The sequence below is a fragment of the Seriola dumerili genome, unplaced genomic scaffold (assembly GCF_002260705.1).
Source record: "Seriola dumerili isolate Sdu_G_001 unplaced genomic scaffold, Sdu_1.0 BDQW01000337.1, whole genome shotgun sequence".
NCBI classification, from domain to species: Eukaryota; Metazoa; Chordata; class Actinopteri; order Carangiformes; family Carangidae; genus Seriola; species Seriola dumerili.
Genome location: NW_019174592.1, coordinates 1,454,411 through 1,467,351, shown reverse-complemented (window position 1 = coordinate 1,467,351; position 12,941 = coordinate 1,454,411). Strand labels below are relative to the sequence as shown.

Genomic DNA, 12,941 nt, shown 5'->3' with positions numbered 1-12,941 from the left:
TGTGTGACTGTCTGTACGTGACCGTGGTTGGACAGCAGGCCGGGGGGAACCCCAGGCCAAGGCAGGGCATCCAATTCCAGTTTCATGCCAGTGTGATGTCGTCTAATCTGTAGTCTAGGTTTCACAGGTTCAACCTGACTTCTGCCGTGTCAGTGCAGGGTCAATTTAGGATCCCAAGTGTTTACCAGGAAAAAAAACACTGGCCTGTAATTTAATAGTGTCAGATTCTTTCTTCTTTCTGTCTCATAGAAATGTGTTTTTCTCTGCATTTAACTATCCAGGATACACACATGCCAGAATACTGTAATGCAGCATTGCATCCAACTAATTACTGATCAGAGGAGGAGGAGCAGGATCAGAGATGTTGACTGAAAAGGTGTAATGCATTTATTGGATAATAATTTTTTACTTCATGTTTTATAAACAGTCAAACAGATTGGATCAATTTTGACCTGGGAGGACAAAAGTTGCATGGTCAACGGGACAATACGAGGGTTACAGTAGATCAGTGGTTCAGTGGGAACAAGTTGAGATAAATCTGGGGGGGGGGGGGCATGAAAATTTATAAGCTGTTGCTCTGCACTGCTAAAATCTTATTTTGGATCCGCAGCATCGTCCAACAAAATCAACATACATCAACATGGGTTATGTGTGCTGTGATTTCGGCCACATTTACTAAAATGAAATGATCACTCAGAGAGAAAGCTAGAAACTCCAAAACCCCTCACACTCGCACTCGCGGGGCAATGCTTGCAACTCTCTTCTATGTAAAGTAGCTAAGGTTTGTCCAAAAAGTCGCTAGGGTTTGTTGCTAGATGCTTTTTTGAAAAAAAAAACAAAAAAGGCACTAAAGGGGTCTGAAAAGCTGGGAAATCTAGCAACAAATGAGCTAATTTGGCAACACAACTCAAGCTACAACCAATGGCGTAACCTTATCACTCAGTCACTCAGTCAGTCAGTGACATTTGCATTTATAGGACTGGCCCTGCTGTCCAGCCAAAAAAAACAAACAAAAAAAACAACTACTTTCTACATTTACATTGCAGTAAAGACACTAAACTAAGAAAACGAGTATTTACTCTTTACTCTTTTCCTCTGAGTGATTGGTGACACACTTACACTGGAGTCTGTGAGTTCCTGCTTGAGCTTTTGACCTTTGCCTTCATCGCTCCACTACATTTATGCCCCCATGCTGTTTTCTTTATCTGACTCACTCCATGGTGAATACAGCTTTCATCTCCTGGAAAATGACTTCACAAATGTTTTATCCTTAAAGAGCTCGACTTTGTCAACACATTTTACTGCATTTAGATTATCAGACATGGCACCAGGACCTTTGTATTGTTCAATCCTGCTCTGCTTTTAGTATAAACCCCAGCATATCTTCATCCCCCCTCTCTGCCCTCCTGTGCTTCCTCCTCTTTCTTTGTCTCTCACTATGTCCCATCTCTTTTTTCTTCTCTCTCTTTCTCTTCCTCTGTTCATCTGCGGGCCATCTGAACACACACACACACACACACACACACACACACACATACACAAACACACACACTTCTCCTCCCTCACTTTCAGTAATTCCAGCGTTGCCTCTCTCGCTCGCCCTAATCCAGCTCTGACCTCAATCCCGTGATGTAACGGATCATGTGATGTGGCGAGAAAGAGAAATAGAAAAGAGAAGAGAGAGAGAGAGAGAGAGAGAGAGACAGAGAGAAGCAGGGGACGTAAAGTGGGGAAACATGGTCTAATCCTGATGGTTCGAGCCACAGACCAATCACAAACTGAAGGGGTGGGGTGTGGGTGGCGGTGGGGGTCGGGGGGAGGGGGGGTGCCTCCACAAAGTTACAAAATATTAGTCAGACACACGCAGATGCACTACACACACAGCACCAACACAACACACATACCACACACACACAACATACACACAACACGCACAGCCACATATGAGCACACACACCCCTTGGAAACAACAAGTCAACATGTTTGTTTCATCTCTGTGACTCAGTGGCTATTTACATGCCAGTTTTTCTGCATCCTGCAAAAAACAAACACATCAGCCAGCCTGTTTGTGACTGGTAGGCAGCCTCACACTTACACAAATATTTACTGTGTGTGTGACTATATGAATATGTACATTATATGCATTTTCTATACCGTTGTTGTAGAAGAACACAGTTTGTTTATCAAAACTAAAGCATCAAAGCTGGGAGCAGATATTACTGTAAACACAGTGTTTATATGTGTTTGTCCAAATATCATGAAAATTGATATAGACCTGATTAATATACTGTATATTCTAAAATGTGAGTAACTAACTAAAAAACTAAAGAACATTAAAAAAGCCAATTTCTGCCAATTAAGAAAAAAAAACATCAATTGTTTTTGCATCATTATTTTTCCCCAATATGACTTAGCAGCACTTAAGTATGGGTAGGTGATATAAGATAATATCTCATAATTATGCAGTATTTTAAAAAGGACTTAATGGTGATTGTTTAATAATTTGTTCCAAGTTTTATAAATTAGTTTCCAGAAAAGTAAAAAAAAACAAACAAACGTTTAAATTCACATACTTTCCTAGTTCTGTTTATATAGTGGGAAATTTCTTATTTTCTATCATCATATACTCTGATGAACTTTTTTCTAAAACTGTATATTTTAGCACAAATATTCACGTTATTGCCTGTACCGTGTGTGTCATGTAATGCAAAGAGTGGTCATTAGGAGGAGCTGCAGAGAGACAACCATGTGTAGTGAGTGTCAGTGTGTGTGTGTGTGTGTTTGTGTGTGTGTGTGTGTGTGTGCGCGTGTGTGTGTGTCCAGAGAGACTTGTGTATGTTCTGCTCTCCCTCCCCTCTTGTTGCTGGTAGCAGTGTGACTAGAGAAGCACATGGCCTGAGAGACACAGGCCAGCACACACACACACACATACACACATCGGGACACACACTCGTACAGCAAGACTGAGGTTTAGAGTGAGGTGAAATGAATTAAACACTTAAAGTCCCTCTCCACTCAAAAATATGTTTTGCCATCAGTGGCTACTGGGCCTTTGTCGAACAGCTGTACAACTGTAACCGACCATCTCCGGCCATTTGTACATTACATTGAAATACAGTTAAATGGACATGATAATTTAGTCTCCCATGAAGGGGAACATTGCAGTTTGGGAGTCAGCTGGCTGTTAGCTGTAGTATTGGTGTTGTGTTCAAGTGCAACTTTTAACAGAGGACCTGTGACTTAAAGCATTTGATCAGTTAGTCTTTTATTTTTTTTGACTGCACAGAACTGTACAATTGTGCCTAACAGCTGTCATCTTGTCTGTGATACATATACACATATAATATACTCTATATAACCATGTATTATCAGTGTTTCATCTCGAGCTACATTTCTTGCTAATCGGTGTGTGTGGCTGTACTGAACCCTGCTGTGTTGCTACTTGACTACCAGGTTGTGCTAATGGCTGAACACAGTTAATCCCTGGGAGCAATTCTCTAAACACCCCCACCCTCAGGTTTTCCTAGCCCCCCCCCAACTCACTATGCCCCTTTGTGCACTAGTACAATACAATAATCTCAGTGGTGTACTCATCTTGTCTGAACCCACTCACCCCCCCGCCCTTACCCCTACCCTCCCACCATGACTACAACCCCCACCACACGCAGAGAAAAACCCCCATGTCTTTCCCCTCTTGTCATCCCACCTGGACTTTGTCTCCTCACTCCTCAAGGACAGGTGAGGGTGAACACATCGTAATCTCAGTTTAGTCGGAGCTGATGTTAGCCACCCAATGATTTTGCTTCTTTCTCTGTGGCAACACAACATAACATAGGTATAATCTTGTATATTATGTGGTCTTCCAGGTTATATCTACTGTCAACATTGCCCATTACATTTACTTGGCAGACACTTTGACCCAAATCAACTGACAATGAGTTTATGAATGCAATGTTGTTTGGTAGCCTACTCTCAAGTCCTAAGAACTACCTGGTTCTCTTCTGACTAGCTTATTTGCTTGCTCTTAAGCGTCATTAGTGACATAACCTTCTGCGTGCTTTACCTGAAAATATAAGGGAAGAGTGCAGGGTATGTCAACTGAAGTTACATCAGGAAAAGGCTGTCAAGATCCAGGCCTCTGTATGCTTCAAACAAAGTGCTTGTTGGATCATATCGCGGTGTCCAAAACCAAGACGTCATGAGCGAGACAATTTTTGTACCTTTCTGAAAAAGACAGTATGTTAAACATCTTCATGTAGCAACAGGCCAGGTTTGCAGAGGCGTTAAAGTAAGAAGGGTTTGATCAAATCAAGACTGTCCCAACATGTGTTCCTCATTTGGTCATGTCTATGATGCTAGGTTTTAAAGTTTTTTTAGTGTTGTTACACAGGACACATTTAAAAAGTTTTGCCTTCAGATGTTTTGTATGAGCTTGATCGTTTCAAGCACATCTTAACCCTTGAGTCTGACAATTTTTGTAACTTTCCAAAGCCGATGATCCGAGAATTACTCCCACAGCAGTTGGTCAGGTGTGTGGATGTGTGAAAGCAGGGTCTGAACTTCTCTCGAGCTCTTAAACCACTTACATCATTTTGCATGTGTGAACCTGAATGCAACACCATGACTGCTTTTGAGGAAAGACTGTCTGAAACTGTACCATTCATACCATCTCAGTCCTCTCTGTGACTCCACACATTTTGCACAGCCTTCAAGTGCGGCTATCCACAACAGGTATAAACTCATTTGCTATCATATGTTGTTGGATGACACTTTGTACAAACTTGCTAATTTCTAGCATACCCTGGCTTTGAGTCTGAACATTTTTGCGACACTGCAAACAAAAATTAGGGCTTGAGCTTCTCTCTTCTCTTCTGTCACTTTTTGTCTGCATCATATACAGTTTCAGACAGGCTTTGAGGGAAGCCTATCTGAAACTGTATATGATCCTCCAACTGCTTCTTTATGTACAATGCTTTCAATTGTCGCCATTCAGAACAGGAATAACACTTCTGCCTTTAAACGTGGACCCCAATCTCAATTGCACTACCTGTCTACTACCCTATGCTCTACCTGTCTCAGTTCCTCTACCTTAACAACACTCACACATTCTTGTCTGTTTCATCCATCAAAACTTTATTAGCAAACTCCTCATTCCACTGGAGTTTTGTGTTAATGCGACCCCCATCCTTCCCACCCACCATATACATCTGTCCCTCTTCCTTCTTCCCCTTCTGTCCCTCTCTACTTGATGTGTATCCCACCCCCCCACCCCCATAAACACACACACAAACACACACCACACACACATACGCACACTGTACCAGTTGTGTACTAATCTGGGGTCGACCTCTCAACCTGCCCCCAACCCCCCAACTTCCCCCAAAACATACGCATCTCTTTCTCTCTTCCTTAACATCCATCCATCTCTCTCTTCCACCCATCCCCCATATCTCTGCACTCATGCTCCACTCATGCTCCACCCACGCTCCCCCCACCCCCCCAATCCCAGCACTGTGTTAATCTGGTGCTGGTCTGACGGTCAGCACTTTGAGCAGCAGACAGACAGATTGGCTGTAATCCCCTGAGTGCCACAGATGGAGCACCACTACGTAGACCTTGGGGAAGGTGAACGCACAGTTGTGTACACACACACACACACACACACACACACACACACACACACACACACACACACACACACACACATCAACTACATTTCCCACAAGCACTCATAGACACTCAGACACACACACACAAACACACACAAAGACATATAATAAAAAAAATACCTATGCATCTACTTATTTATATGCATGGGCATGTATGGTCCATTATATGCAATTAGGGCAGAGTGCTGCTTATGAGTGGTCACATCATCACAGTGATGCTCCTCCACTTCATGACCCCATGTTTCTGATGAACAAAGATACAATATAGGCCCTGCGCATAAAAAAAAAAACAAGAGAGTCTCATGGTTGCATTCACTGGTGTGTAACGGAAAATAAAAAAGGAGGTTTTGATCTCCACTTACAATTTTCCACAGAGCAACCACAGGCCTGTTTAGTCCGATTTTATTTATTTTAAGGTGAAGCTTGTAGTTTGTAAAAAAAAAGAAAAGAAAGAAAAGATTTGTTGGAAAATTCACTTGAGCCAAACTATGCAAGATAATCCAGTCATCACAATTTGTCATTATCAAGGCTCATTCATAACAATAAAGACCTGGCTCTTTTAGTCCCACATGCCAATATTCAATTCCAAATCCTGAAAGAAACGATTCTTTTGATATGCCGCTATGTAATCCTGCAGTTAGATTAGCTAGGAGTTAGCTGTTTTTTTCCCGTTTAATCCAAAGAATGAAATTATTTCATGTATAATTCTCTGGTTAACTGTGTGAACCCAGTTTTTACTGTAATCTGGGAAAATGTGCCACATTTTGTGACTTGACTGGGCTACAGATACTGGATTTTTGAAGTGGATACTGATATAAATTTAGTTTAATGCAATAACAATATACTGGATATATCAATGGTATTTTAAAAAAAAATATGAAAACATAACATAAACAAACAATCTTGATATGGATCCCATAGATTGTTTTTCTATGTTCCTAGTGAGATATTGTACAGTTAAAAAATCAACTCGTCAGTGCTGACAACTGGCTGACATACAGTGGGGTCCAAAAGTCTGAAACCACTAGTTAAGATACTTCTATTTTGCATTTGTTTTGAATGTAATACCAAGATACTTCTATTTTGCATTTGTTTTGAATGTAATAATTTGAATGAAAACTTTAAAAAATGTACATGAATTTCAGAATATCCTAGTATTTGGTTTGTCCAACTTTGCTTCAATGAGTCTCTAACACACACACAGACACACACACACACACACACCAATGATACATTGAGGGCAATTTGGGGTTCAGTATCTTGCTCAATTTCGACATGCAGACTGGAGGAGCTGGGGATCAAACCACAACCTTTCAATTGGTGGACAGCCCACTCTACCACCCAAGCCACAGCCGTCAGTGGTCTTTTTCAGTCTTTGAGTAGTTCTTGCAAAGCTTTGAGGTTAGTTTGGAATCATTATCCTGCTGCAGTATGAGTCCTTCTCCACAGAGGTGCAAACCAGACGGTATAGCATGTCTCTGAGGATGGAGTCAGGTGTAGGCACTTCAGAGAAGAGAACATATTTGTGCTTAGGTGAGAAAAAAATGGATGGTGTCAGGTTGATCTTTAGTAGCTCTAGCATCTATTTTCACAGTAACCAAAGGTTTTGGATGAATGGTTGAACCGTCCAGCTTCTGCCACTCGGGAGTCGTAGAGTAAATAAACATCAACAACAAAGTCAAAACAAGAAAGGTTGGGAACAGCTGTCTTACTTGGTTGATGACTCACAGCAGTATGGTTCTTTCTTTCCAGTGTCATGGTTGTTTTGATTTGACTGATTGAATTTGTGGCGCAGTGAAAACATTCAGACTACTTTATTAATCAGAAGTGACAGCAACCTGAATCGTGATTTCCAAAACACTTTACTGGATGGAACTCACCCTGGTAAAGTCACCGGTTGACTCTGTGTGTGTGTGTGTGTGTGTGTGTGTGTGTGTGTGTGTGTGTCTGTGTGTGTGTGTGTGTGTGTGTGTCCATACCACTGTAGCTGTGGTGCCCATTCAAAACAACAGGATTAAAGGCTGGTGTTTGATTAAATGTTTGTTTGTCTTTGTGTGTTTCATTGTAATGAGTATGACTGAGGCCACAGTGACATCGGTGAATGTGTGTGTGTGTGTGTGTGTGTGTGTGTGTGTGTATTTCATTGTAATGAATATGGCTGAGGGCATGGCTTTATCCCTTTTAATCAAGGAAGTAGAAGGATGAAATTAAACACTGATGAGGGGAATGATGTCTGTCCAGAAAGGGATATTAATTGTATCTGTGTGTGTGCGTATTAGTGTGTGTTCGTGTGTGTGTGTGAGATAGAGACAGAGGTGCATAACAAATTATCCAGCAAGAATATGACAATGGGTAAAGAGGTCACTTTTAAGTAGTATGCTATCATCAGAAAAATGTGTAAGCAGTAGAATTTGACTTAGATTTAGTTTAAAGGACAAGTTTAAAATGGATGAACATTAAAGTGCAAATGTTATATGGGAGTAAATACATATTTCTATACATATATCCATATATAGTTTAAATACATATTTTTACACATCATTCTGTTCTACTTTACTCCAGGCAAAAGTATATTGTACCGTCAGGAACTCCATTCCTTCGCATGAAGGAGATTAATTTACACAGTGTTTTACTGCCATCTTGTGGTATAACTGGTGTCATTGTGAGAATAGGGTCTCAGTACACTATAGGTTCCCAAAGCCTGGATGTATGTAAACATTATAGAAAGATTACTGAGCTAGAACAATGAGTCGTGTCATGTTTCAGTAAAAGAAACTACCACAGTGAGACAGTGTCACCTTCATGGTTTTCAGTTATCAGGGAGTGGTTGTTCCTGGTGTGTGAACATGTGTTGACCTGTTGCATTCTTTTTTACAAACCTCAAAACCTTCTCTAGCTGTTCTGTAAACAGATTTCACAGAGCTAATTTTGCAGTTGCAAAGGTTGTTGTTGCCACTGAAATGAAACCTAGATGAATCTTGAAATGTTTGCGCTTTATTTTATGTTTATCCTGGACTGTTAATGAAGAACCCATTTTCCATGTTGAATGTTGGTTTGAATGTGGTATAAGTTTATTTTTATTTACCTAAAGTTACTCCAATGCCACTGCCCCAAAAGCAAACTGTTATAAAAGGAAACTGGTAAAGTTCCCTAGCAAAACCAGCTTTTTAATGTATTATATTTTAAAAACATGTCTATTGTATAATATTGGGAGTCTATACCATTGACACAGGGGAGTGTGCGTGTGTGTGTGTAACATCCATTTATTACCACCTTATATGACAAATCTGGAAATTACAAACATTGTTTAATTGAAACATCATCCTCAACATTTCAAAAAAAAAAAAGAAAATCAAATTGAGCAAAAATAAAAATTAAGTTAAAAGGGTGACAAGTCAACCTGAGAAACGGTATACAGATGATCAACTGATCCGGAGGAAAAAAAAAAAAAAAAAGAAGCACAGAGGGGGGACGTATACAGAAACATGACCATTATTTGTCATGTAACACTGATTTACAATACATTTTAATCATTTCTGTTGTTTAAAAAAAAAAGGAAAAAAAAAAAAGAAAAAAGTTTTTCACACTTTGCGAACTTTTGGTTTTAGAGAACATTACAAACCTTGATGAACCTTTGTTATAAAAAGGTCCTTTATTAAAAAATCAGCCACTGTTAAAAAAGTACCTCTGACACCATCCTTGAGCTCTCAAACTTTGGCTTTAAATAATTAGATGAAACCAATTTGAACACCACAAAAACAGGTGAGGTTAAACACTTGTCAGTTAGGAAAAGAGCATCTACAAGAGGTTCAAACTTTGGTGCCAAAGCGAGTCAGTAGCATCACATTTCAGTAGAAAAAAATTATTTTGTTTCTGTTCTCTGTTAAGTGTTTTAATCTGATTCATCCCCGTCTCCATGTCATCCACAAACAGTTTGAAGTGAAAAAAAAAAAAAAAAACCCCTGTGCATGAGACTTAATTTGAAGGGAAAAAAAGCTAACATGACAAATGACAGCATAATCATAAATCAACTTCTCTAAGGATGCAGATGGATTGTATACAATTTGCTGTGGTGATCAGAGCCAGCACTCATGCAGACACATGCAGGGACAGAAATTCCAACCTCGGCCTTCATGAGCAGAGACTAATGCTCTTGTTTCTGCACATTTCAGAGTGGAGGCTGGCAGAGCAGAGGAAGCAGGAGAAGAGGACTGGTAAGTTCTTCTAGCACCTTGCTGCAGAAAAGGGACTCCCTGCAGACAATACCCATCCTCTCCTCTTGTCTGTCCCTCCCAAATTTGCATTGTTCTAGTCCATTGTTTTTCCTCTTTCTATCCATAAATCATCCTTTACTCCACAGAGTCAGAGTAGAAACAGTGCAAAATAGGAGATGTGTGCTTGAGGGGATCTCATCACCAAAGAGTTGGTACATGCACAAAAAGAGAGTACCCTAGAAGTCTGCTGCCGAGAGCACTAAGAAAAACACGACTATACACTTTATTTATTCATAATATAATCAGTTATCATCTACACACTACTAATACAGGAAGAGAGGAAGGAAGGGGGCAGGTGGAAGGCAGAGGGACGGAGAGACAGACTGGTGAAGGAAGGGCAGGAGGAGGTGAAAAGATTAAAGACAAAGAGGAGGAGGAGAGAGCATTTAAGCACGCTCTCCACGGATACGACGTGCCAGCTGGATGTCTTTGGGCATGATGGTGACACGCTTGGCGTGGATGGCGCACAAGTTGGTGTCCTCAAACAGACCCACCAAATAGGCCTCACTGGCCTCCTGCAGAGAAAAAAAAAGGGAAACAGTGGAGTTTAGGTTGCACAGGTAGTTATGGTACACATCTTTTTGGTAACTTATTATGGGGATGAAATGATAACTTTATGCAGCAACAAAAATACTTAGTTACTTGATTTCAAAAGTAAATGGTAGTCCCTGCATGTACAAATTTTATACACACTGTATTTACAGTTAAGTCTTCAGTACATCTGATTATATGGATACAACATGTGTTTTGCACATATATGCATGATAAATCAAATGCTTTGATGTTTTGGTATATTTTACATTATAAATATTTTCTACCTCTACTTAAAAAAGGTGAAGATTCTTCTCTTATCTTCACTTTAAAATTCATATTCATACAGTTGAATATACACCCGGGATTTACAATTAACAATCATATAAGTGCATAGTGTGAATTTGATTGCAATACTGACCTGCAGAGCTCCGATGGCTGCACTTTGGAAACGCAGATCGGTCTTGAAGTCCTGGGCGATTTCTCTCACCAGACGCTGGAAGGGCAGCTTGCGGATCAGCAGCTCAGTGGATTTCTGATAACGACGGATCTCACGCAGAGCCACGGTACCTGGCCTTTTTTCAAAATAAATGTGTTTTGTTTTAGCTTATACTGACATATGTAACAAAGGGGCATAAACCTGTAGCATCTCTTGTGTTGCTTTTCAACACACCCAGATGAACCCAGTGTGTTCTCACCTGTAGCGATGGGGCTTCTTCACACCGCCAGTGGAAGGGGCGCTCTTGCGAGCAGCCTTTGTGGCCAGCTGCTTACGTGGGGCTTTGCCTCCAGTGGACTTACGGGCAGTCTGCTTGGTACGGGCCATGGCTACTAAATATCACCTGAAGAAGATGGAAAAGAAAGGACAAATGATATTTGTTTTAGTATGCACATTTGTTCCATTAGGAGACATCAAGACATCTCCTTCTAAGTCTTCCTCTGATTTCTTGTGCTTTCTTTACACATCACTTGGGGCGGCAAAATTGAATGCTGTCATAGCGACAATAATGTAAATATGGTAACAAACAGAAAGCACAAGTTTGCATTCATTACTGTATTTAGTTTGTCTAATACTTCTAAACTTAAGGTGGAACTACTATTGAGGAATACACTTCCTTATTTACCTCGAAGGTAAACACGTTTTTTTACATCTGAGATACATACAAATAGTTTTGAAATTGGAACAGGAAACTTGAATTAAGTTAACTTTTTGAGTAAGTAAACATACAAGACATTCCCTAACACAATAAGATCGACAAACATCAATCAAAGATGAATGACGACACTATTGGCTGGTAGACCAATACGCGTCTAAAAATATAACGCGTGAGCCAATCAGAACGTAGAGTCTATACAGAGGGCGGGCTCTACAGCTGCCTTCCACTGTTGCTAGGTCCGCCCACCCCGCTCTGATGATGGCGGCGGTTTGATGCGCAAACGGGATAAAGACCCAGGGCAGAAGAGCAAAGGAGTACCACATAAACAACTTCAATTTTACAAATAACCGCTCTTCCAGCGTACCGGTAAATACGAGAACAACACAGAAGACATTTCAAGGAACTCATAGATAGGCATTGGAAAGCCGAACAGTCCCTAACGGCTGCGTAGAACCGAGCTGAACCGGCGCATTATTTGAAACAGAATTTCCCCTCATCTGAACGGCTGCAGAAAAGACTGCATTTCACCGTCGTTTCGACAGCCGTGTTTGTTATTTTCCCACACGACAAAACTAAAGGTTATTCTCTATAAAATGCGACTACAAATTCAACAATTCACAACTAAAAAAATATAAAGTTCATTCACGAACACTGTGACGTATTTCGAGAGGCTTACCTAGGGGAAAAGTGAGCAGAAGTCGTGAGAAATGTTTCGCTTCTCTCTTATTTTCTTCTTCGTATCCACAATGGGAAGCAGCGTCCAGCGGGAAAATGGCCGCCGCGTCAATCATCGGTCCCACAATGCAACAGTGTTCACAACATTTATGTGGTCACTTTTATCAGGTTGACACATGCCGTTCCAGACCGGAGAAGTAGTTTGACTGCGTTTAACCAACAAGTCGGTGCTTTAAATTCCGATTAGGTGTAGGGAAAATACTGATAAGACGCTGGGAGTGTTTTCGCCTTTTTCTAGCTACATTCAAAACAAATGTGGCCATTCGAGGTCAAACCGAAAGTAATACTGAAAAGTTAAGTCGTACTTTTTAGTGGTTGTCAGAGTTGTTTTGAAAAGAATAGATAACCATTTTGAGACAACTGCCATATGTCTGTGTAGACGAGAAAAGGCTATTTCTTTTTTTTAAGAGATGAGAAAACTACCTGGGAGCGATGTGTATTTCAAGCCGATTATTTGGTGATGTGCATGTCTTGTGAATTTTAAATTGTCTTTTTTTTTTTTAAATCAGTAATTTTGTCAACATTGTTACGTTGCATTTGATTTACAGTTAAATAAAGTTTTGTGCAATTATAAT

The 12,941-nt window shown here is 40.4% G+C and overlaps 1 protein-coding gene across 1 annotated transcript; it reads right to left on the bottom strand.

The window, feature by feature from the left end:
• Window positions 1–8,912: 8,912 nt before the first annotated feature.
• On the bottom strand, window positions 8,913–12,425 carry LOC111232869 (histone H3.3). Its single transcript, XM_022760545.1, has 4 exons — window positions 12,308–12,425; window positions 11,173–11,316; window positions 10,896–11,049; window positions 8,913–10,458 (listed from the first exon to the last, which is right to left on the bottom strand). Exons 2-4 carry the CDS (start codon window positions 11,298–11,300, stop codon window positions 10,330–10,332), a joined length of 411 nt encoding a protein of 136 aa, XP_022616266.1. The 5' UTR covers window positions 11,301–11,316; window positions 12,308–12,425; the 3' UTR covers window positions 8,913–10,329.
• Window positions 12,426–12,941: the final 516 nt, after the last annotated feature.